The sequence below is a fragment of the Neoarius graeffei genome, chromosome 22 (assembly GCF_027579695.1).
Source record: "Neoarius graeffei isolate fNeoGra1 chromosome 22, fNeoGra1.pri, whole genome shotgun sequence".
In the NCBI taxonomy this organism is placed as follows: Eukaryota; Metazoa; Chordata; class Actinopteri; order Siluriformes; family Ariidae; genus Neoarius; species Neoarius graeffei.
Genome location: NC_083590.1, coordinates 7,399,242 through 7,422,113, shown reverse-complemented (window position 1 = coordinate 7,422,113; position 22,872 = coordinate 7,399,242). Strand labels below are relative to the sequence as shown.

At 41.2% G+C, this 22,872-nt stretch overlaps 1 protein-coding gene and 1 long non-coding RNA gene across 4 annotated transcripts in view; both read right to left on the bottom strand.

Annotated features, from left to right (window-relative positions):
* LOC132870601 (uncharacterized) overlaps window positions 1-15,822 on the bottom strand; it is a 315,561-nt gene extending 299,739 nt beyond the window's left edge. The window contains exons 1-2 of one of the 2 annotated variants that reach the window (XR_009651144.1): window positions 15,605-15,822; window positions 15,384-15,435 (exon numbers count right to left, since the gene is read on the bottom strand). This is a non-coding gene — a long non-coding RNA (uncharacterized LOC132870601). The remainder of the gene's footprint in view (window positions 1-15,383; window positions 15,436-15,604) is intronic. The other variant, XR_009651145.1, reaches the window with a different exon arrangement.
* A 2,473-nt stretch (window positions 15,823-18,295) lies between these two features.
* LOC132870596 (NACHT, LRR and PYD domains-containing protein 12-like) overlaps window positions 18,296-22,872 on the bottom strand; it is a 108,324-nt gene continuing 103,747 nt past the window's right edge. For both annotated transcript variants that reach the window (XM_060904292.1, XM_060904293.1), the window contains 2 exons: window positions 20,424-20,597; window positions 18,296-19,548 (listed from right to left, as the gene is read on the bottom strand). In XM_060904292.1, the coding sequence (XP_060760275.1) occupies window positions 19,542-19,548; window positions 20,424-20,597 (181 nt within the window). In that variant the 3' untranslated portion in view covers window positions 18,296-19,541. The remainder of the gene's footprint in view (window positions 19,549-20,423; window positions 20,598-22,872) is intronic.

The window sequence follows — 22,872 nt, the reverse complement described above, 5'->3', positions numbered from 1 at the left end:
ATGGATGCTGTCAGTCCCCCACTCACTTGCTCACTCGAGTTTATTGACGGTGTAGTGGCTGGTTGCTTTAGGTCCCGGGGTTCCCTCATGTCTGCATTACCTTCTGGCTGTCTCCTTTTAGTTATGATGTCATAGTTAGTTTTGCCAGAGTCCCTGCTTGCACTCAGGGCAAAATGTATACTGTTCCTACTTATTCAGGTGATATTGGGCATACCTAACAACCTGTGTTCCCCTGACAGTAAATAGGACATATGGGAGATGGAGGTCCTAGTTTTGGCTATCCTCATCCACCACATGCAGTAGCATTCTCTTTAGGCTCTGGTTGAACATCTCAACTAGACAATCTGTCTGGGGGGTGGTGGTAGACAGAACTATAGATCTGTTTCATCTGAACAGATCGGACACATATGACATCAGATTGGATATGAATGGCATACCTTGGTCTGAGAGTCAATCTTTCAGGTTTCCTACAAGGGAGAACAGCAGAACCAGTTCCTTAGAGATGTTGAGATGTTCTTAGAGGTGACATTCCAGAAGGGGATGGTTTTGGGGTACAGTGGTGCTTGAAAGTTTGCGAACCCTTTAGAATTTTCTATATTTCTGCATAAATATGACCTAAAACATCATTAGATTTTCACACAAGTCCTAAAAGTAGATAAAAAGAACCCAGTTAAACAAACGAGACAAGAATATTATACTTGGTCATTTACTTATTGAGGGAAATGATCCAATATTGCATATCTGTGAGTGGCAAAAGTATGTGAACCTTTGCTTTCAGTATCTGGTGTGACCCCCTTGTGCAGCAATAACTGCAACTAAACGTTTGCGGTAACTTTTGATCAGTCCTGCACACCAGCTTGGAGGAATTTTAGCCCGTTCCTCCGTACAGAACAGCTTCAACTCTGGGATGTTGGTGGGTTTCCTCACATGAACTGCTTGCTTCAGGCCCTTCCACAACATTTCGATTGGATTAGGGTCAGGACTTGGCCATTCCAAAACATTAACTTTATTCTTCTTTAATCATTCTTTGGTAGAACAACTTGTGTGCTTAGGGTCGTTGTCTTGCTGCATGACCCACCTTCTCTTGAGATTCAGTTCATGGACAGATGTCCTGACATTTTCCTTTAGAATTCACTGGTATAATTCAGAATTCATTGTTCCATCAATGATGGCAAGCCGTCCTGGCCCAGATGCAGCAAAACAGGTCCAAACCATGATACTACCACCACCATGTTTCACAGATGGGATAAGGTTCTTATGCTGGAATGCAGTGTTTTCCTTTCTCCAAACATAACGCTTCTCATTGAAACCAAAAAGTTCTATTTTGGTCTCATCCATCCGCAAAACGTTTTCCCAATAGCCTTCTGGCTTGTCCACGTGATCTTTAGCAAACTGCAGACAAGCAGCAATGTTCTTTTTGGAGAGCAGTGGCTTTCTCTTTGTAACCCTGCCATGCACACCATTGTTGTTCAGTGTTCTCCTGATGGTGGACTCATGAACATTAACCAATGTGAGAGAGGCCTTCAGTTGCTTAGAAGTTACCCTGGGGTCCTTTTGTGACCTCGCTGACTATTAGACACCTTGCTCTTGGAGTGATCTTTGTTGGTGGACCACTCCCGGTGAGGGTAATAATGGTCTTGAATTTCCTCCATTTGTACACAATCTGTCTGACTGTGGATTGGTGGAGTCCAAACTCTTTAGAGATGGTTTTGTAACCTTTTCCAGCCTGATTAGCATCAACAACGCTTTTTCTGAGGTCCTCAGAAATCTCTTTTGTTTGTGCCATGATACACTTCAACAAACAAGTGTTGTGAAGATGAGACTTTGATAGATCCCTGTTCTTTAAATAAAACAGGGTGCCCACTCACACCTGATTCTAATTTCACCTTCAAATTAACTGCTAATCCTAGATGTTCACATACTTTTGCCACTCAAAGATATGTAATATTGGATCATTTTCCTCAATAAATAAATGACCAAGTATAATATTTTTGTCTTGTTTAACTGGGTTCTCTTTATCTACTTTTAGGACTTGTGTGAAAATCTGATGATGCTTGAGGTCATATTTATGCAGAAATATAGAAAATTCTAAAGGGTTCATAAACTTGCAAGCACCACTGTACATTTTCATTCTTTTTCATGTTTAATCAAGTATTTCAGTATCATGCCATATCAGAGACAATGCTGAATTTCATTTTTAAAACTAACATGCTGGAACACTTTAAAACAAAACTTAGGTGATTAACATGATAAACACTTTTATATCAGTGCATGACTAATATGGGACTTGTTTACTGTGTGGATTCAAAAGCAACAAGTGTTGCCAGGCAAAACGAACCTCGCCCGGTCGCACTTACGATGAATATGAAGGAAGATATCGTGAAAAAAAAAATAGGTCCCCTGTGGGTCCATGTGGCTCCTGCTTATAAAGAAAATAGTTTTCTGATCCCATGTCCATACAGTAAAGATAGCATATATATTTACTCTGAGGCAGTAGCCACAAAAATGACATGTAATCCAAAAATGAACAATTAAAAAAAATAAATAAAATCACAGAAGTAAAATATACCAAGTGTCTGTACTTTATATTATTCTACTTTTACCTCTTACAGTTTTCAAAACTGAAACCTCTGAACCGAGGCTGACATACACACGCTGTCGTCACGACCCAAACTCTTGTTTCCCGGAAATGGCCCGGCGCTAGAGCTCAGTGGAACACACTTTCCCTCTGGAATAAGCATAAACATGTCTGAAAGCGATTTCTTTAGTCTCGTCCATTTATTTCGAACAGTGAACCGAATTGTATACACTCACCAACCATTTTAATCAGAACACGTGTATGTGTAGGGCACGACTGTTACACTCTTACAGCACGACGATGTAGTGGCTAGCACCTCTATATGAGGCAGTAGCCACAACAAAAATGATTTTGACCTTTTTTGTGACCTTGACCGGATGACCCTCAAAATGTTGGAGGTTCTATTTGAGACCAATGCCCATCTATCCTGAAAGTTTCATGAAGGTTGGTCCAGCCATTTTCCCGTAATATCGTTAACAAAACAAACAAACAAAGAAACCCCACCGAAAACAATACCTTGCCCCCTGGTGAACGCCATCCCTGGCGAGGTAATAATCAGTAAATAATAAAAAAAAAGTGAGCTCGGGAGGGAGGTACAGCCACACGATGTTATGATACTTTTTCCAAAAGTACTTTAATAATATAAAGCAACTTTAAATGCAGCTGACTGGATGGTAAAATGAACATTCTGATGTCCTCATGTTCCTTATTTAAATAAATAAATAAGGGAGGGGGAAAAAACAACAACAACATGAAACCATCTTTAAGAATATGTGTATCTCTTGCCAACACGTAGCATCGGGATTTATCAACTCGGGAAACAAAACATAACCCAGTGCACACACTTTAATAAAAACAATTTAATCAAATGACCTAAAACAAGCTAGAAACCACTAATACTGCTACCATAAATATAAACCCAGAGGCACTTGTTAGCGTAGAGAGATGATACAAGCTGCAGTATAAATATCTGATCACATAATAACACAAACCTCATTTATATCATTGATAAAAATGGATAAGAGAATGAGGTACTGTATCTGTGCGTATAAAGCAAACAAGTGGCCTTACCCTCGTATACAGTGCAAAGTCAACGTCATTAAATAGTGCACCTTTAAACCCCGCCCACTTTAATACATACACAGCTGATTGCATATGATAGGTGTAACAATATCAGACGATGTATACCTGACAGATCATTAATGTAAACCTTCAACTAGCAAGCACTCGCAAAAAAAAAAAAAGAAAAATTGCTAAATGGAAAGACGACCACATAGTGAGCGCGCTAACTAATTAGCAAGCCGGCATCCCTGCATACGGAAAAAGAAACTAGTCATAGAAATAATCCAGCTGTGGTGAAGTTTGATGTTTCTCAGTATGATGTAACCTGTGGAAATTCAGTTATCAATCAATCCCAAGTGTAATTTCAGTCATGAAATCCTTTTCTTTAGTAATGTGCCAACACATCTGAGGTAAGAGTTTACGTTCTGGATATTTTTGTGCAACGTTACTACACCTTGTTGTTAACCAGCTAGCTACATCACTCGCCTCATTTACAGTAAAGCGTCTTCGTGCACAAGTTTCCAAACAATAATGTTCTCATGGATTTAACCACCTAAACACTGCTGAGTGTCTCGTTATAGAAACACTTTACAGCTGAACACGTAGCAGCTGAGTCCAGGCTTTCTCCCTCACCCTGGCATACCGTTCCGTTCAGCACTTCCTCCTCAGGTTGGAGATGGTGCTGGTGAAGAACTCGTACCAGAAGAAGGTGAGGCCAGTAGACATGGCCGCCTTTATCAGGCTGGGAGAAAGACCCTTAAAGAAGGCAGCTAGTCCTTCTTCTCGAGCGATGCACACTACGCAGTCCATGAATCCACGGTAGGTCCGGACCTTCGCAGAAAACACACACGCCAAGCATTAGTGCCCTGTTGATGCAGACCTGCTACTTTTGTAGTCCATTCACATCACAAAACTTGTATTTGTGCTCACATAAATTAGCATCACAAGGCTACAAGAGCAAGCCAATATATAATGTGCTGAGGTATGGCAACACTAATGGGACAAACACAAAACTGCGCTTGCCCAGTAGATAGCAGTAAAGTGAATTATACAAGCAAACACCAGCTCAAACTTCCTGTTAGCCCACACTAGCATTCACTTTCTGCTCGCCAATAGTAGCATCAAATTAGTTTGGGACCGTTTTGCTGAAACTAATTTTTCATTAAGCTAACACTTGAACTGTGAATAAAGACTTTTTAAAAGAGATGCCAGGACTGTTAGTCAACACTCGCCCTGATTTCCTCTTAGCTCTAGCTTTGGGTTTCTATCACGGGCGATTGCTCTAAGACAACGAGGGAGGCTCAGCCTCCTCTAAAAATGATGAACATCGTGTAGGATGAATTGCGCTAGGCTTATATTATAGCCGACCTTATAACATTGCTATTTCAGATCCAGAATCATAGAAATATATGTGCTCAACCCACTACAGTGCGAAATCATTCCGTTATAACTTTCCCCAGTTCGCCTAATGTGTGCGTGAGTTTTTTCCCCCTCGTGACAGCGCGATGCAGCCCAGCCTCAGTGGATTGGGAGCTATGTGCTTGTCAATCTCAAAATGCAAGACGATTATTGGACAAATACTGCGAAAATGCCCGCCTACGGACTCCGAGCCTCACATGGGAGGGACATGTCAGTTTCCGCGAGGAGACTGGTGATTGGTGAAAGCAGCCGGATATTTTCTTTGATTGACAGCTCGTTTCAACTATAGACAGGCAGCGGTACAGTGTTGCCAGATTGGGCGGTTTTAAGTGCATTTTGGCGGGTTTTTAACATATTTTGGGCTGGATAACGTCAGCAGTATCTGGCAACATCAGTTCAGTCCCATGCAGATTTGCAAGTTCTGTGGTGTATTGTAAGAGATCAGCTTACATTTCGATTTCATTCATTACATACGGTTTCTACCAGCTTTTTTAGTTTGTATATATTTTCATTGTAAATAAAGTGTAAATATAGTGTTGTCAAGTTTGCTATCTTAGTTCCAGAAATTTCGTTTATTTGAGTGACTGAACTTGAACTTGAGGGGGCTAGTCAGCTAGCAAGAAAGCTGCGCACGGATGCCAAGCATTGCTGATTTTATTTTAGCGAAGCCATTTGCCAGTCTTCCTTTCAAGGAAAAAATTAAAATTAAAGAGCAGGGTAGACCAACGCCTCAAATTGACTTGGTGAAAAAGGTAGGGAATAATACTCGTTCCTTTCAGCTCTCCTGGTACGAGAAAGTGAATTGGCTAACAGCAAGTGACCCACATCAACAAGAGTAAATAGGCTACTTTAGTAATATGTCATGGATGGACCAAAAATATAGAATCTATTTAAAATGTTTATGCTGTGTATATTATATTGGAATATATGTTTTTCTGGATATGAATTAAGCACCGCTACAATCTGGAAAACATTTTTAAACAAAAACACAGCCGAGGTAAATTTTTAAACAACATGCCACAATTTTAAAATATAAAATGTTAAAATATACCCCCCCCCCAAACACCACCATCATGTATATTGGACAGTAGGCTAATGGGCCAAAAGAACCTGTTATTTCACAGTTTGTGACGCTGCCAACAATCAGCCAGATCAGGGGCAAGAGTATGGGCAAAACTGATGTGTTTTTTCTTTTAAAATCTGGAAATATTGTAACCGACCAGCCTCCCCTGTTTGAAAGACTACCAGCCGCCACTGGTTTCTATTAACCATGTTAGCATGATTATGTTAAATCTATTTTTTAAATAACACCTTTAATGAGATCCCAAAGGATTTTTTCTCTAAACTGGGTACAACTTCTCTGTGTAAAAAGCTGATACAGTATGCGTTGATGTGTAAATCTCAGCCTGTCCGTGTTTCAGTGTAACGCGTCTCACCTGTCCAAAGTGCACTCTGGCCTTCTTGAACCCACCGACCTGCAGTCTCTTTTTGAACAGGTCAAAGGGGTAGGTGAGGGTTTTACTGATGACTCCGGCTATGCTGCCACTCACAAGGCTCTGCAGCCCACCTGTAGGGAGCAGGACACGCCTCTTTCACTTTTAATTCACTTCATCAGAAACCAGTACCAGTTAAGGGTTACATACAAGTGTTACATTTTTTTTAATCACAGAGAAGAACAAATATAGATCAGTGTCTCTAATACAGTGTAACCGTGATCGAACAGGTCAAGCTCCATCCCCTGTGACTATACATTGTTGCTGGACCTTGTCATTGTAAATTGTATCTCCGCCTCCTCACTGTAAATCATAGCTCCACCCCGTGACAATATAAATTGCAGCTCACTGTAAATCGTAGCTCCAGCCCCCCATCACTATAAATCATAGTTCCACCACTGTTACTATAGAAATCACAGCTAAACCCCGTCACTATAAATTGTAGCTCCACCCCTTGCCATAATAAATCATAGCTCTACCCCATCACTATAAATCGTAGCTCCACCCAGTCACGAAAAATCACAACTCCGTGACCATTATCATCAAAATCATAGCTCCACCTCATCACTATAAATTAGAGCTCCACCCTCTGTCACTACATAAATCGCAGCTCCATCATCACTATATAAATTAGAGGTCTACCCCGAGACTATAAATCATAGCTCCACCCCCTGTAACTACAAATTGTAGCTCCATCCTGTCATTCTAAGTGGAAGTTCCACCACTGGTCACGATAGAAATCATAGCTCCACACCCTGCCACTATACATTGTAACCCCGCCCCCTGCCACTTTAAATCATAGCTCCACCCTGTCAGTATATAAATTCTAGCTCCACCCAGTCACTCAAAAATTGTAGCTCCACTCCATCACTGTAATTTGAAGCTCCTCTCTGCCACTGAATATTGTTGCTCTACCTCATGACTATAAATCATAGTTCCACCCCGTTACTAGAAATTGAAGCTCATTCCTGTCACTAAACATTGCTGCTCCACCCCATCATTATAAATTATAGCTCCACCCAGTCACTGTAAATCCTTACTACACTTTACCATTGTAAATCATAGCTCCACCCCCGGTCAACACCTCTCTCAGACACTCAACTTCTGGATGTTTTGTTGCACCGCATGTTGTAAACAAACGTATGATAAAATACGTTTATCAAGCCACATCATCACAGCAATATATGGCCACGCAAGTAACATCAGGTATACACGCCAAGTGACCTTTAGATGTCCTGCCGTTGTGTTCCAGCATCTTCTTGAAGATATTGTAGCTGAAGAACTGGAGGCTGGCGTAGGGGAACACAGCCACCAGTGTGGGGGTAAGGCCTCTGTAGAAGGTGAGCGCCCCCTCTTGGACGTACATGGTGCTCACAGCATGACGGAGAGTCCTGTAAACCTGCTCACAGGGAGAACACGTCCATGACAACACTGCTTTCAGATTATATTCTTGGACATTTTTTTGTGTGTGTGCGCGCTCGTGGTACCTTGGGTTCTACCTGAGCAGCGAAGCGTGTACGGAGTGTGTCGAGCAGCTGGCAGGCCACAGTAGCAGAACACGTGGCCATTCCCCCACACAGGAAGTGAATCCCAGCCGCTTGGCTGTCATAGGACGTACTTTTATGGACGAGTTCAGTGAGGGCTTGGAAACTTGCAAACTGTACACACAAAGCAGTAATGAGATAACACAGCTTAACATAAAAGAGGGCTTACAGTACAGTGTAAAAGTTTGCACACCCCAGTTAGGGTTTTAAAAACAAAAAAAACTAATACAATTAATAACATTAACTAAAAAAAAGTATGCGCACCTCTGACCACCACATCCATGTGTGATTGTTGAACATCCCACTCAGATTTGCTTTTATAATAAGCGCCATGCTTCTGGGAATGCTTTCCACTAGATTTTGGGGTGTGTCTGTGGGGATGTGTGTTCATTCAGTTCAGCTACAGGTGCATTAGTGAGCTCAGACTCTGATCATAGGTGCTAAAAGAAATTGTTCCACCCAAAGGACAGAATGCCCAGACACAAAGAGGACAACATAGTGTACGCAATTCAATGCAGTGAGAAATGCACAGACCTGTATATTGGGGGAGAGGAAAACAAACAAACAAACCCCGCTTCACAGGCACATGGCTCAACACAGAAGAGCCAGTTCCTCAGGCCAGACTGCAGAGTCCTATCTTCATCTTGATAACAAAGGACACTCATTTCAGGACTTCAGTGTATGCATTTTAGCCAGAGAAGACCAGTGATTTGAAAGAGGAGTACAACCCCGATTCCAAAAAAGTTGGGACAAAGTACAAATTGTAAATAAAAACGGAATGCAATAATTTACAAATCTCAAAACCTGATATTGTATTCACAATAGAACATAGACAACATATCAAATGTCAAAAGTGAGACATTTTGAAATTTCATGCCAAATATTGGCTCATTTGAAATTTCATGACAGCAACACATCTCAAAAAAGTTGGGACAGGGGCAATAAGAGGCTAGAAAAGTTAAAGGTACAAAAAAGGAACAGCTGGAGGACCAAATTGCAACTCATTAGGTCAATTGGCAATAGGTCATTAACATGACTGGGTATAAAAAGAGCATCTTGGAGTGGCAGCGGCTCTCAGAAGTAAAGATGGGAAGAGGAGCACCAATCCTCCTAATTCTGCGCCGACAAATAGAGGAGCAATATCAGAAAGGAGTTAGACAGTGTAAAATTGCAAAGAGTTTGAACATATCATCATCTACAGTGCATAATATCATCAAAAGATTCAGAGGATCTGGAAGAATCTCTGTGCGTAAGGGTCAAGGTCGGAAAACCATACTGGGTGCCCGTGATCTTCGGGCCCTTAGATGGCACTGCATCACATACAGGCATGCTTCTGTATTGGAAATCACAAAATGCGCTCAGGAATATTTCCAGACAACATTATCTGTGAACACAATTCACCGTGCTATCCGCCGTTGCCAGCTAAAACTTTATAATTCAAAGAAGAAGCCGTATCTAAACATGATCCAGAAGCGCAGACGTCTTCTCTGGGCCAAGGCTCATTTAAAATGGACTGTGGCAAAGTGGAAAACTGTTCTGTGATCAGACGAATCAAAATTTGAAGTTCTTTATGGAAATCAGGGACGCCGTGTCATTCGGACTAAAGAGGAGAAGGACGACCCAAGTTGTTATCAGCGCTCAGTTCAGAAGCCTGCATCTCTGATGGTATGGGGTTGCATTAGTGTGTGTGGCATAGGCAGTTTACACATCTGGAAAGACACCATCAATGCTGAAAGGTATATCCACGTTCGAGAGCAACGTATGCTCCCATCCAGACAACGTCTCTTTCAGAGAAGACCTTGCATTTTCCAACATGACAATGCCAAACCACATACTGCATCAATTACAGCATCATGGCTGCATAGAAGAAGGGCCCGGGTACTGAACTGGCCAGCCTGCAGTCCAGATCTTTCACCCATAGAAAACATTTGGCACATCATAAAACGGAACATACGACAAAAAAGACCTAAGACAGTTGAGCAACTAGAATCCTACATTAGACAAGAATGGGTTAACATTCCTATCCCTAAACTTGAGCAACTTGTCTCCTCAGTCCCCAGACAGGGCTCGAAATTCGCAGTGGTCCAGTCACCCGAGGAAAAAAAAAAAAAAAAATATATATATATATATATATATATATATATATATATATATATATATATATATATATATATAAATATAAATAAAGCGAAGATTCAGACTAGGGCTGTGCGATATATCGAATATACTCGATATATCTCCGAAAATTCTGTGAGAGATACATAAAATTATTATATCGTAACTATCGAGTATTTTATGGTCATCTGCCGACTTGCATTTGTTTCGTGTTTGTTGCGTTTGTTTCAAACCTTTTCTGGTGGTTTTCTCCCTGTCCCTCAGGCAGTAACGTGAGAGGCTGCCTAAGGGTAAAAAAAACAATAATGTCACACACTTGCCAACCAATCCTGGGTGACATCACGGTGCTGAAAGGAACTTGCGGGAAGATTTCCTAGTTTTGGTTTACAGCGCTGACTCAGTTTGTGCAATCGCTGGTGTTGCATAGGCTACCGTGTAAGCTCTGTCAATTTCAGCGACAAATTAAAAATGGAAGTGGACGAATTGGGTCCTAAAAGAACTAGTAAGGGGTCAGTCATCTGGCATTTTTTTGGATATCACGAGGAGGACGTGGAACAGCAAATGCCAGTTTGTAAAGTGTGCAAAAAAACCCTGTCATTACGAAAGGCAGCAGCACTACAAATATGTTCCACCACCTGAAAACTCACCCGGTACAGCATGAAGAGTCTCTTAAACTCCGAACTACTTGCCCACGAGCTAAAAACCCCCCACAAGCTAAACAAATGACCATAGTGGCCTCGTTCTCCAAAGCCACCCCATATGTTGCAATTTTCAAGATTGTTTTCTCAGTTTGTGCGACATCTTTGTTGAATAAAAATAGTCTTATTTCAACTCAATTGTGATTAATCATGAACATGAAAATTTAAAATGTGTTGTTGAAAACCACCTGTAAAGTTAACCAAGAATGTTATTTAATCTGCAGGGATTGTAGTGAAAACAGTAAAGAGTAAAAGTTAGATTTCATGGGGTCCTTTAGAGGAGATTTCAATATATCGTTGTGGCAGTGGGGGCATGGTCAAGCGTCAGTCTGTCACTGGAGGGCAGAGTCAGGGAAGGTAAGTGGCAGAATCACTACACCTGATGTGAATTAACCTGTGTTTGTGTGTCTTCCCAGCAACCACGCCCTATATAAGGAAAGAGAGGGCAGAGGAAGGGCGCTTCCTGAACCAGATGTCTTATGTGTGTGTGTGTGTGTATGCGTGTGGCTGGGAGAGTGTACGTGTGTGTCACTGTAAAGTGCAAAAATAAAGAGTTTTTGGAACTTGATTCTGGCCTGCCACCCTTCTGTGCTCCACCCACCCGCTCTGAAGTCTACAATCGTATATCGTGAAATGGAGAAAATGTATCGGGATATTCATTTTTTCCCCATATCGCACAGCCCTAATTCAGACACACCGTCAACTAAAGCCGCCACATATTAAGCGTGTGCTGTGTCTGTGTTAATCGATGTTATTATCGGCAGGACGGAAAATACCGAAGAATTCCGAATCATATCATGTACGAGTCAGGCTGTCGTTTTTTTCACTACTGCGCATGCATATAACACATCTCGCTGAATATCGCGGTAATCACGTTATCAAATTCAATAGATGTGGCCACATTATTGCCCATTTAAACACGTGTTTTTGTTGTTGTTTACATCTACATCTGCCAAAGCTACGTTGCAATGTGGAATTTTCTGAAAGGTGGACAGAAACCGCCAGAGACGGGGACAAAGCGACCTTGGTCTGAAGAGGAGAAAAAGGCCGCTGATAAAGCGTACGAGAAGGAGAAACGACAAAGGACTTATAAGCAAACGTGGGAGCAGGGTAGGCCTTGGCTGCAATACAATTTTTGTGGAATAATTTTTTTTTTCAAGTTGATTCCTAGTCAATATGAAGCTCCGAATGCTTTCTCTCTCATAAATGGTTCAATACAGAAAGCATGTTGGACATATTCTGGGTGCTATAGTCATGATGGTAAGTATATTTGTTTTCAATACTCATACACCAAGTTGCCAAGTTTTCCAATGTATTATTATTTGTTGATATTATATTATGGTGCTCTGTGTTGTTCTCATTTATGTATTTAACAACAGTATCAAAATACTCGGGTCTTGAAATAAATGCACATTAGTCATGAACAACGGTAACTACTCTCTTTTGCGTTATTTTTGACAGAAATAAAATTCATACATGAACAAATTTTGGCGAGCGGATTTTCTGTTTGGCGAGTTACTTTGGAAGGTAATTAGTCCGGCTGGCTGGTGAAAAAATATATCAATTTCGAGCCCTGCCAGACATTTACAGACTGTTGTAAAGAGAAAAGGGGATGTCTCACAGTGGTAAACATGGCCTTGTCCCAACTTTTTTGTGATGTCATGAAATTTAAAATCACCTAATTTTTCTCTTTAAATGATACATTTTCTCAGTTTAAACATTTGATATGATATCTATGTTCTATTCTGAATAAAATATGGAATTTTGAAACTTCCACATCATTGCATTCCGTTTTTATTTACAATTTGTACTTTGTCCCAACTTTTTTGGAATCGGGGTTGTATTACAGCATTCAATCTCCAGCTTTTCTTTACGAATTTGAACAAGTCGAACTCCACACCAATGTGTGCATTGGAATGCCTTCGCAAGTAGTCTAATCCTTCTTATTATTAATTAGTACACCCTTTAAATGCATTTCACCTGTGCCCTTGACCCGATCCCCTTATCTCTCCTCCAGACCATCACTCCTGACAGCCTCCCATTTATCACCTCCCTCATCAACTCCTCCTTGCCCTCCGGATACATTCCCTCCTACTTCAAATGGGCCCACACCACCCCTCTGTTGAAAAAAAAAACACCTTGGACCCCTCGGTCATCCAGAGTTACCACCCTGTTTCTCTTTTCCCCTTTCGGTCAAAGACGCTTGAATACACTGCTGTTCACCACCTCTCCTCTTTTCTTTCATGGAACAACCTCCTGGATCCTCACCAGTCTGGCTTTCGACCCAGACACTCAACCAAGACTGCACGTCTCTCCGTCAGTGAGACACTTCATGCAGCACGTGCTGCCTCCCTTTCCTCGGTCCTGATTCTCCTTGATCTTTCTGCTGCATTTGACACTGTTGATCATGCCATCCTCCTGTCATGTTTATCAGCTCTCGGGACCTGCGGCACAGCCCAAGTCCGACCCCCCTGGTTGCTCCTTCCAGGTTACATGGTCTAGTACTGTATCACGTATGGAATCAGATTGGATGTTTAGTTTTGGCTTTTTCACTCAGATGAACATCATCTCATAAATCAGACAGTCCAGCTTCCCAGTGCATTTTCATAGAATAGTAAATTGATTGCTCAAATCAGGGACGTCTCAGAGGCCATGCTCAGTCTTCAGGTGTTTACACACACACACACACACAAAAAAAACGCACAACCAGGTATCACTTACAAACAACCCTAACAGTACCCTAACCTGTGCCCTCTCACCCATGCTCAATAATCCTTTTACTGTGAAATCCAGTAGCCCGAATTCCCTCAGATTATTCTTCATCATTCCCCTCTGTGTCTCAGACCTTCTAGAACTCAAAACTACATGATCCACTGACTCCTCTTCCTGATGTCCCTCACACAAGCCTGGCTGATGTTTCCTTACCAGTTTCATCCATCCTTCCATGATCTGTCACCACTCAGGGTACAGGGTCGGAAGCAAGCTGGATCCTATCCCAGCTGACTATGGGTGAGAGGCAGGGTTCACCCTGGACAAGTCACCAGATCATCACAGGGCTGACACACAGAGACACACAACCATTCACACTCACGGTCAATTTAGAGCCACCAATTATCCTAACCTGCATGTCTTTGGACTGTGGGGGAAACCGGAGCACCCGGAGGAAACCCACACAGACACGGGGAGAACATGTAAACTCCACACAGAAAGACCACCGTTGGCCACTGGGCTCAAACGCAGAACCTTCTTGCTGTGAGGCAGCAGTGCTAACCACTACACCACCGTGCTGCTGAGTATTTATAATATTTGATGATTATTTATTGATTCATATTATTGTATGTGGGATTGTTTGTCTTGCTGACATTCCCTGTAATTCAGTCTTTACTGCTAAAAGGAATAAATAAGCTCATTGATAAAATTAATTCATAGAGAACCAAAAATGTGACATAAATCTCTGTGTCATTTGTGAGGAAATCGATGAATTGTTTTGATAAATTTGGGGACTTTTTGTTTGTGAATGTGTCGATGTAATAAAAAGAAAGTCACACGTTGGCTTGAAGATATGAAGTTTATTTTCACGTGTTAAAAAAACCTTGCATTTTTCATACAAAGTACATTGCGGATCTGAGTGACAAATTTCCCAATATTTAACTTCGATGACGTCACTCCCAGTGTTTACCCACTGACTTGATGCATCTTAACATACAGCCTCACTTTCTGGTTTGGGAGCTGCAAGGCCTACGACAAGAAGAAGAAGCTAAATAGTATTGTGAAGACAGCCAGGGGGGTCATTGATGCCCCTCTCCCTTCACTGATGGAGATCTACCAGAAGCGCTGCACCTGCAGGGCTCTCTCCATCATTAAGGACCCTTCACACCACATCTCCATCCTTCCATCTAGAAAGAGGTACAGAAACATCAGCTGCAGAACCAGCAGGATGCTAAACAGGTGATACAACTTCATTAGGACTGAAAACTGCACTGAAACACAAATTGTTGTGAGCTTGGCTGCTGAGGTGTGTGTGAACATTTTTCAGTTCCATATTAGAGGTTGATTGTGCTTAAATGGTTGTTTTAGATCTATTTTAATAGATCAGTTAGAAATTCAGTTTTTAATGTGTAATTTAACTTTTTAATTGCACTGAACCATGCTGATGAGAAACAGTCTTTTATTTCTGTGTGTATGTAAATACTCAGGGAAATGAAAGTGAATCTGAATCTATTGTAGGTGCATTTGGTAATTATTAAGTGATCTCATTAAATCAGTCTCATTAACTTTGAAGGTTAATAATTAAAAAGAATCAGTCTCATTTGAATCGTTTGAAGTGAATCACTCAAATGAATCGTTCAAGTGAATCGAATCAGTGAATCATTCAAAGTGAATCAGTGAATCATACCATTAATTCTAGTGCTTAATAACAAATTACCAAAACAGCTAAATTATGGTATATTCCAAATTATTATTGATCACTTACCATGTTACATAAATCATCTGCACCTTTTTGAATTCTTTGAGAGATTGGGTGACTTCGGAAATATTGGAACACCAACAAATGAATACACAGTTTTAATAATAAATGGATTTATTATAACAAAGATAAAAAAATGAATAATAACAGGTTGTAATCATTATATACACATATGATGTGGTGTGTGTTTGTGTGTGTGTGTGTGTGTGTGTGAGAGAGAGAGAGACCTTGGGTGTTGCTCTTGAGAGGGTTGGCTCTTGTGGCTCACTCCACGCATTTGTGGGGGAGGAGTTAAGGCCCAAGGACCACCTCATGGAATTAAACAAAGAAAGGTGTGTTAGGTCTAGCTTGTTGCTAATGTGTGCTTGTTAAAAGGATAGTTCGGGATTTTTGACATGAATCTGTATGGCATCCCCATCAATAGTGTCGTGCAAACACACTGACTTACCCCTGACAGCATCCTGTGAGTCCAGTTCTTGTCCAGTTTTGGTCCAGACGAAAGTAGTCCGGCAAGTTTGTTGGGGTCACGAAAGTAAAACGTTTTTCGTCTCAAAACAGTATGTGTTCAAAAGAGTGATATATTTGCATCACAAAACCGTTGCCAAATAAAAAGTCAGACCTCGAAATCGCTTGGCACTATTTTCTCTCCCTTCTTATCACTGCGCGCTGCCGCCAGGTGACAGCCACGGCTGTTTCATTCATTGTTTACTAGTGATGGGAATTTTGGCTCTTTTTCGGGAGCCGGCTCTTTTGTCTCTTCTTACTATAAGGAGCCGGTTCTTTCGGCTCCCAAACGGCTCCTGAGATTTTATTTTTGATTTAAAGGAATACGCCACCCCCAGATGAAATTGAGTCAGTCCCTGCAGTCCCTAGAGTTGGATGAGTGAGCCAAAGTGTTTTGTAGCCGCCCCAGCCATTGTCCTGATCTATAAACGCCCCGGTTAGCTTAGCTTAGCGTAGTCGCTGTAATCCGGCGTGTCCAGCTAGCATTGTCATTGCAAAAGTGAATTAAATTACTCAAGATTTTTTATAATTATTTCTCATGACTTGTACAGTCACATCGAGTACACATATCAATGCAAATTAACACGAAGGGATTTACTAGACCGATTTATATCTGGAACTATTTTCAGCCACAGCACAGGCAAAGCACCGCTGCAGGCGCAAAGACACCGTGCAGCGCCTGAAAACGGGTGCGCAGCGCCTGAAAACCCGTTTTCAGGCGCTGCGCGGTGTCTTTGCGCCTTCCTTTTCCTACCTATTCCTTTAATTGCTGCAATTAACTAGTTAATTCTGATTCTATTTCTCCTCTCAGTTATAATCTGTCCTGCTTTTGAAAAGATCCTCTCTGGGGGGACAGATGCTGCCACTATACACATCCTCCGTGCCATCACGTGTGTAAGCCGTGGATAGAGTGCAGCCTTGGTCTCCCACCAGCTTAGTGGGTCTGCGTTTCGCTGTCACCTGGCGGCAGTGGCAACGGTTTTGTGATGCAAACATATCACTCTTTTGAACACATACTGTTTTGAGACGAAAAACGTTTTACTTTCGTGACCCCAACAAACTTGCCGGACTACTTTCGTCTGGACCAAAACTGGACAAGAACTGGACTCACAGGATGCTGTCAGGGGTAAGTCAGTGTGTTTGCACGACACTATTGATGGGGATGCCATACAGATTCATGTCAAAAATCCCGAACTATCCCTTTAAAGGCCCTATGGCCTAGCTAAGCACGTGGTAGGCCTAGATTAGCTTTGTGGCTAAGCTAAGACAAAGGGGAGCTGGCTAACGTGGGTTTATGTGTGCCACGTGTCTGGGTAGGCCTGGATAAGGCCTTGTAATCCGTTGAGACAATACAATTAGCCCTAGAGGCTAATGGAACAAAAGAATTAGCTTTGGACGCTAATGAGCCAAAAGAAATTAACCATAGACTAATTTCACCAACTTATACAGCACTGAATCCACTGAAACCTTGATAAGGTCAAGATATGTGTTAAGGAGATTGAGGATATTAGTAAAAAGAAGCATGCACAGCCTTTCTAATAAAATTATTGAGAGATTACACAAACAAGATAAATCAATTCAACACACTGTGTCTACAGTGTAACAGATAAACCTGGGTTTAAAGTCACACTTTCAATAAAGCACATTCCTAAGACTAGCTTTAATTATGCCCAAATGCCACAATCTTACTTAATCCTGCCTTTAGCAAGACATGAAGAAATATTCGCCGTTGTAGTTTCAGGCCTCGCCGTTGTAGCACGTGAGCCGCTCGTGATGGAGGCGTAGAGAACTTTCTGGTCCAGTGGAGCACTTGGGTGGTTCCCGTGGAAAGCAGAGGATTCTTGGTCCGAACTTCAGCGTTCGTGAGAAGTCTCTGATCAGAATAATATGCACAGCGCTTTTGAGTTAAAAAGGATTCATTCACTTCTTAACTTTTAACTGCCTGGGCTGCAGTCGTGACGTCACTTCTAATATGAATGAACCGGCTTTAACTCGGGTTGAGTTTAAAAATCGCGCAACTCTGGAGTTTACCTTGGCCAAGGGTAAGAAAGAAATTGCGCTGAGTGATGGATCTTGCAAGAAAGAAAGAAAAAGACGTCTTTTTGGTGGAGAGCATCTCTTTTGTGCGTCTAGATTCCTTGAAATCCAGACACCAGAGAGAAAGATGGAAGCGTTGTCCCATTGTTTTATGCTTCCCTGTATGCAGCGGTGACCCCGCCCCAGCGTGACGCAGGTCAACGCGGAAGTGGGCTGATGGGAAATGTAGTTTCTTAGTGGAATGTACCTACACTATACTCAAGTAAAAGAGATGGCACTGATCCCATACTGGGTTCGATCATCTGATCCCAGCAAAACAAACAAGCAAACAAAAACAAATCAGGATCAGATAGAGTAAATAAAGAACAGATTCGGTCTGATCCTCATGGATTTTAGAGATTTTTTTACCCTAAAAACCATTTATTTTATCATCAAAATTTTACAAATGTTGTTGAAATACCATACTCTGTTTGCTTACAAAATTGCCACTTATACAAAAGTAGAACTCTCTTTCAAGTACATACATTACTTAAACTTTCATTTGATAAAGATCAACTACACCTATGTAAAGGAAACATTGACATAGGCCTTTTGTGATAAATTTTGCATATACATTCCAGGTGAGCACCAACATGATACTTCAAATTTGCTGCTCTAAATCCAAACTAAGGTAACACATTCACTGCTATATTAAATAATGGTTCATCACTAGTATTTATATAAAATGTGCAAATTTGATAGAAGCTGTAGATTCTTACCTCATACATGTACAAGTCCCAAACTGTTTATATGATTTATGAATACATTTTTCCTTTGGTTCTATAAAGTGTTTGTCTACTTACAATATAAACAACTATTTACAGTTTCATGGTGAAGAAAATTTATTTCTTCTTTATTTTGAGCTTTTTAGCAAGAGCTAAAAGCTTGTTGAAGAATTTACTGAAGATTTATCTGTAAAACTGACATACAAGACATGCAAAGTGTATCTGGATTAAGCTATGTTTGGATTATAATCACACAACACAAGAAAGAGTAGGCTACGTACAGAACAAATGAAAGATGAGCAGTTAGCATAAGGCTAACATCTATGGGAAACGTCATTTAGAAGCTAACGGTTACCATTTGATACATTAACTGTAAAAAGATATTCTCGCTTACGTAGGAAGATTCATGTCAGATAATTTCTTCTTATTATTGAGAGGCAGATTAACAAATTACTTACAGGCAAATGCTTTCTGGCCATAAACACAGATCACAAAACCATTGGCTGTTCAGCTTCTGAGTAACATATATAAATAACTGAATACATCTGAGTAGGGCAACACCAAAGGCACAAAAAGGAATAGAAAACTGCGTTGCTATGAAAAAATATGACCACTAGAGGTCTCCCTTGCCCCGCGGCAATGACAAAACAGCACAACACAGATCCTACCCCCCTAAAATTTTCTCAACGGATTTGCAACAATATAAAAAAGGTCCATTTTGACTGAAAAAAAGCGGAATTCTGCCAAAAAGCGGAAAACTCTCATCCCTGAATGACTGATGTGTTTATGAATGTGTTGTCTGTTCCCCAACATGGAAATGCAGGAACACCAGAGTCTTCATCTCACACACAGATGTTCATCACACACTGAAAATAAAAGAAAAACATCTGGATTAATCCCCACACACTGGACTGTGGTACTTCATGACCAACAGCATGTAATCATCTCTGCTCCAAGAGAAACATTATTATCTCCTGTTTATAATTTAATCCAACATTTATTCAGTCTTATATAATATCTGTGTTCTAACACTGAGCTCCAACAAACGGGAACTTCCACAAGATCTAACAGGAAAGTGAGCAGATGTTTCCCATCCTATCACTGCTCTTATCCAATCCCAGGCTTTGGAGCTTTTTAAACAGTAACTCACACTGCGGTGGGTTTGATCTCTTGTTCTACATGTAGATTTAAGTGCAGACTTTAAGAAGAAGCCGAGGTGAAGTTTACAGGAAGGACAGAAGACACGGTGTGGAGGTGGAGAGCAGGAAGGAGTGTCAGAGTGAGTCAAGTGGCTCCTTAAATCACATATTTGTGGCCGTGTGGCATTAAAGACGATCATTTTACTGAGTTTTGAGGAGAGTTGAGAAGAAAGTGTGCTGCTGATCAGAAACAGGGAAAAGCCGAGATCATCTTATTCAGACAAAAGCAGCAGGATGAAGTCAGAGACAGCAGGGTGTCACAAGGAGACATTTACAAATCACTCATGCACTCAGATGGGACATTTTGGAGACTCGGACTCCCTGTCTTCTGTTTTCAGATGAATTTTAAATCAACACACTAACACAAAACAGCATTAGAGTTAATTGGTAGAAGAAAAAAAAAACATCCGATTAAATAGAACACAGTGAAAATTTATAAAACTGGTTTCATTCCATGGCCTGGTCATGTGATATTTACTGAAATATCACATTATTTATTTTTTCTTTAACATTTATCTAAAAAAAAAAAAGTAATTACTCACATCAGTTCCTGTAGTTTGCTATGTTTATCATTCCTAAGAGCAGAGAGCAGCTTCTCTCCTGAGTCTTTGATTTTATTCTCATACAGATTCAGTACTCTCAGGTGTGAGGGGTTTGATCTCAGAGCTGAACTCAGAGCAGCACAGCCTTCATCTGACACACCACAACGCGACAACCTGCAGAGACACAATGACACACACTTCAGTGCCTTAGTTTATGAACATCAAGATTTACTTTGTGTGTCTTTAAATAAGGGTTTTGTGTGTGTGTGTTCCCATGGATTGGTCCTTTTTATGAAGATGATTTTAATGAGCTCTGTATAATAAAACAGAGTGTAGTGGTCATGCCCTGTGATCTCCTCTCATCCACACACCTATTGATCCTGTTCTCTACTTTAGCTCTGTGTTACTGTATGAATGGAACCGCGTCAGTGGGTTTACTCTCTCTCTCTCTCACACACACACACACACACTATCACTAAATGTGGAATAATAGGAGACCATTTTAGTGAAAGCACTAAGACATACCCAAAATTAATCAAGAATAGTTCCACAATTATCGGGTCAATATCTAATCTTGGTCTCTATGGATACGTATGACCCCAGAATAGATTTCCAGGGTCAGAAAAATTGTGACTGTTACTATGATTGAATAAACTGTGATAAAGCAAAGAAGATTTTTTTTTTTTAAATCCTCGCCAAAAGTATATTCTCAATTCGACAGTGGATAACACCATGATAGCAATGATCCCATGCACAAAGATGCCAATTTCTTCATTCAGCAACTTCTTGACTACAACTGGATAAAAACCCACAGAAATACCACAAAGTCCATCAATACTTAGGTTTTAGTAAATCCAGAACCAGGCGGACTCTCCATTTACCAACTTGGATTCCCAAAGCGGGCCAAATGGATGTTTTTCACTTAATGAAAGGAAATCTGCCTAAAATAGTACTGAGGATTCTACCATTCTCCAAAATCAATTAAAAATACAAATTTATGAAACTCCAAACCCAGAACAGCAGCATGAAAAACCCTGCAGAGAAAAGGTTGATGGGGTTTGCACTGAGTGAGTGCTGTGGTTTGACGGTGCTGACAGTAACAGTGCTTTCAGAAAAATCACTAATTTCCACATCACTTCTCCTACAAATCTCTTCCAGGGCTTCCAATGTGGTGGACTTTGTTTTCTGGAGATTCTTTGACATTCTGATGTGGAAAAATATTTGAAAAAACTGAAAACGAAGGTAAACGATACCGGGCGGGTCATCGTGCGTAAAACGCACAAAATCTGGAAAGCTCTGGGAATCTCTCGCCCTTACTCATGAACATGGCTCCTCAGTGAAACAAATCTTGTGTGTGTTTGAGATGCCGTTGAAAACCTTGCAAGAAGTAGAATATTCTAGACATTTCCAGTAATCCTTAATCCCACCAAATGCTCACAAGATGGCAGTAAGAGACAGTGAATGAAATTCAGGCACCAGAATCAGGAGCTGCATTATAGCACTGAACTCTACATAAAACCTGGAGAGCTCCGAGCCTGTTCCCCACTGGGGAGATGAGTGAAGCAATCTCGCCGCCATCTTACCACTCACATCATGTGTATTTGGTTTGTGTTAAACCATGGTATCCGATCAAATTTGCCCCAAGTATCTCTTGACTGTCTCCCCCCCACCCCCACTCGTTTTCTCAACTTTACCTCCCATTCCTTACAGTAGAGCCCTGCACTCCCGCGGGAGTCCCGCGGGACTCGCGGGACCCGCCGCAAAGCAGTGACAAAGCGCGGGACAAATTTTGAAAGCTCATTGCAGGCACGGGCGGGACCGGAAGTGCACATATGCACGCGGGAGCGGGAGTGCACATATGCGGCATGGGTGGGAGCGGTGATAAGCTGCAGTCCTGCTAACTAAAAATGTGTTTGAAATAATTTATAAATTATTAATTTATGTCTATCATATATAATTTGTGCTGGATATTTTATTTGGCATTAATAAAAACATTTTAAGATGCCCAAATTTGCAGAGAGAGTCAGATTGCCAGATTGAGTGAGGAATGGCATCTTAAATTTGCCACTGATCACCCTAACGGGAAATCCTTTGATCACTCTAATGACTCGCCGTTCACACCCAGCCTCCAGTGACCCACACTAACATGATGCCTCAATGACACCTTAGATGAGCTGGTCATCAGAATTATGATTCTGATTCTGATCCAGGAGAGGATAAATATCTCTCGTTCGTTTCTCTATTCTTTTCCTCTTCCGTGTTTGAGATCTCCGATCATGGCAGAAGAGCAGAGCTCCTTTACTGAATCTCACAGTGCTTCAAAAGTAAGTGCTGGTTTAAAAAGAGGTACATTTACCGTTAAAAAGTCAAGAGTCCTGAAATCGGACATTTGGAAGTCATCGCATCTGTGTGTGCGCAACGCCTAGACACACTGCTGTCACCAAGTCAC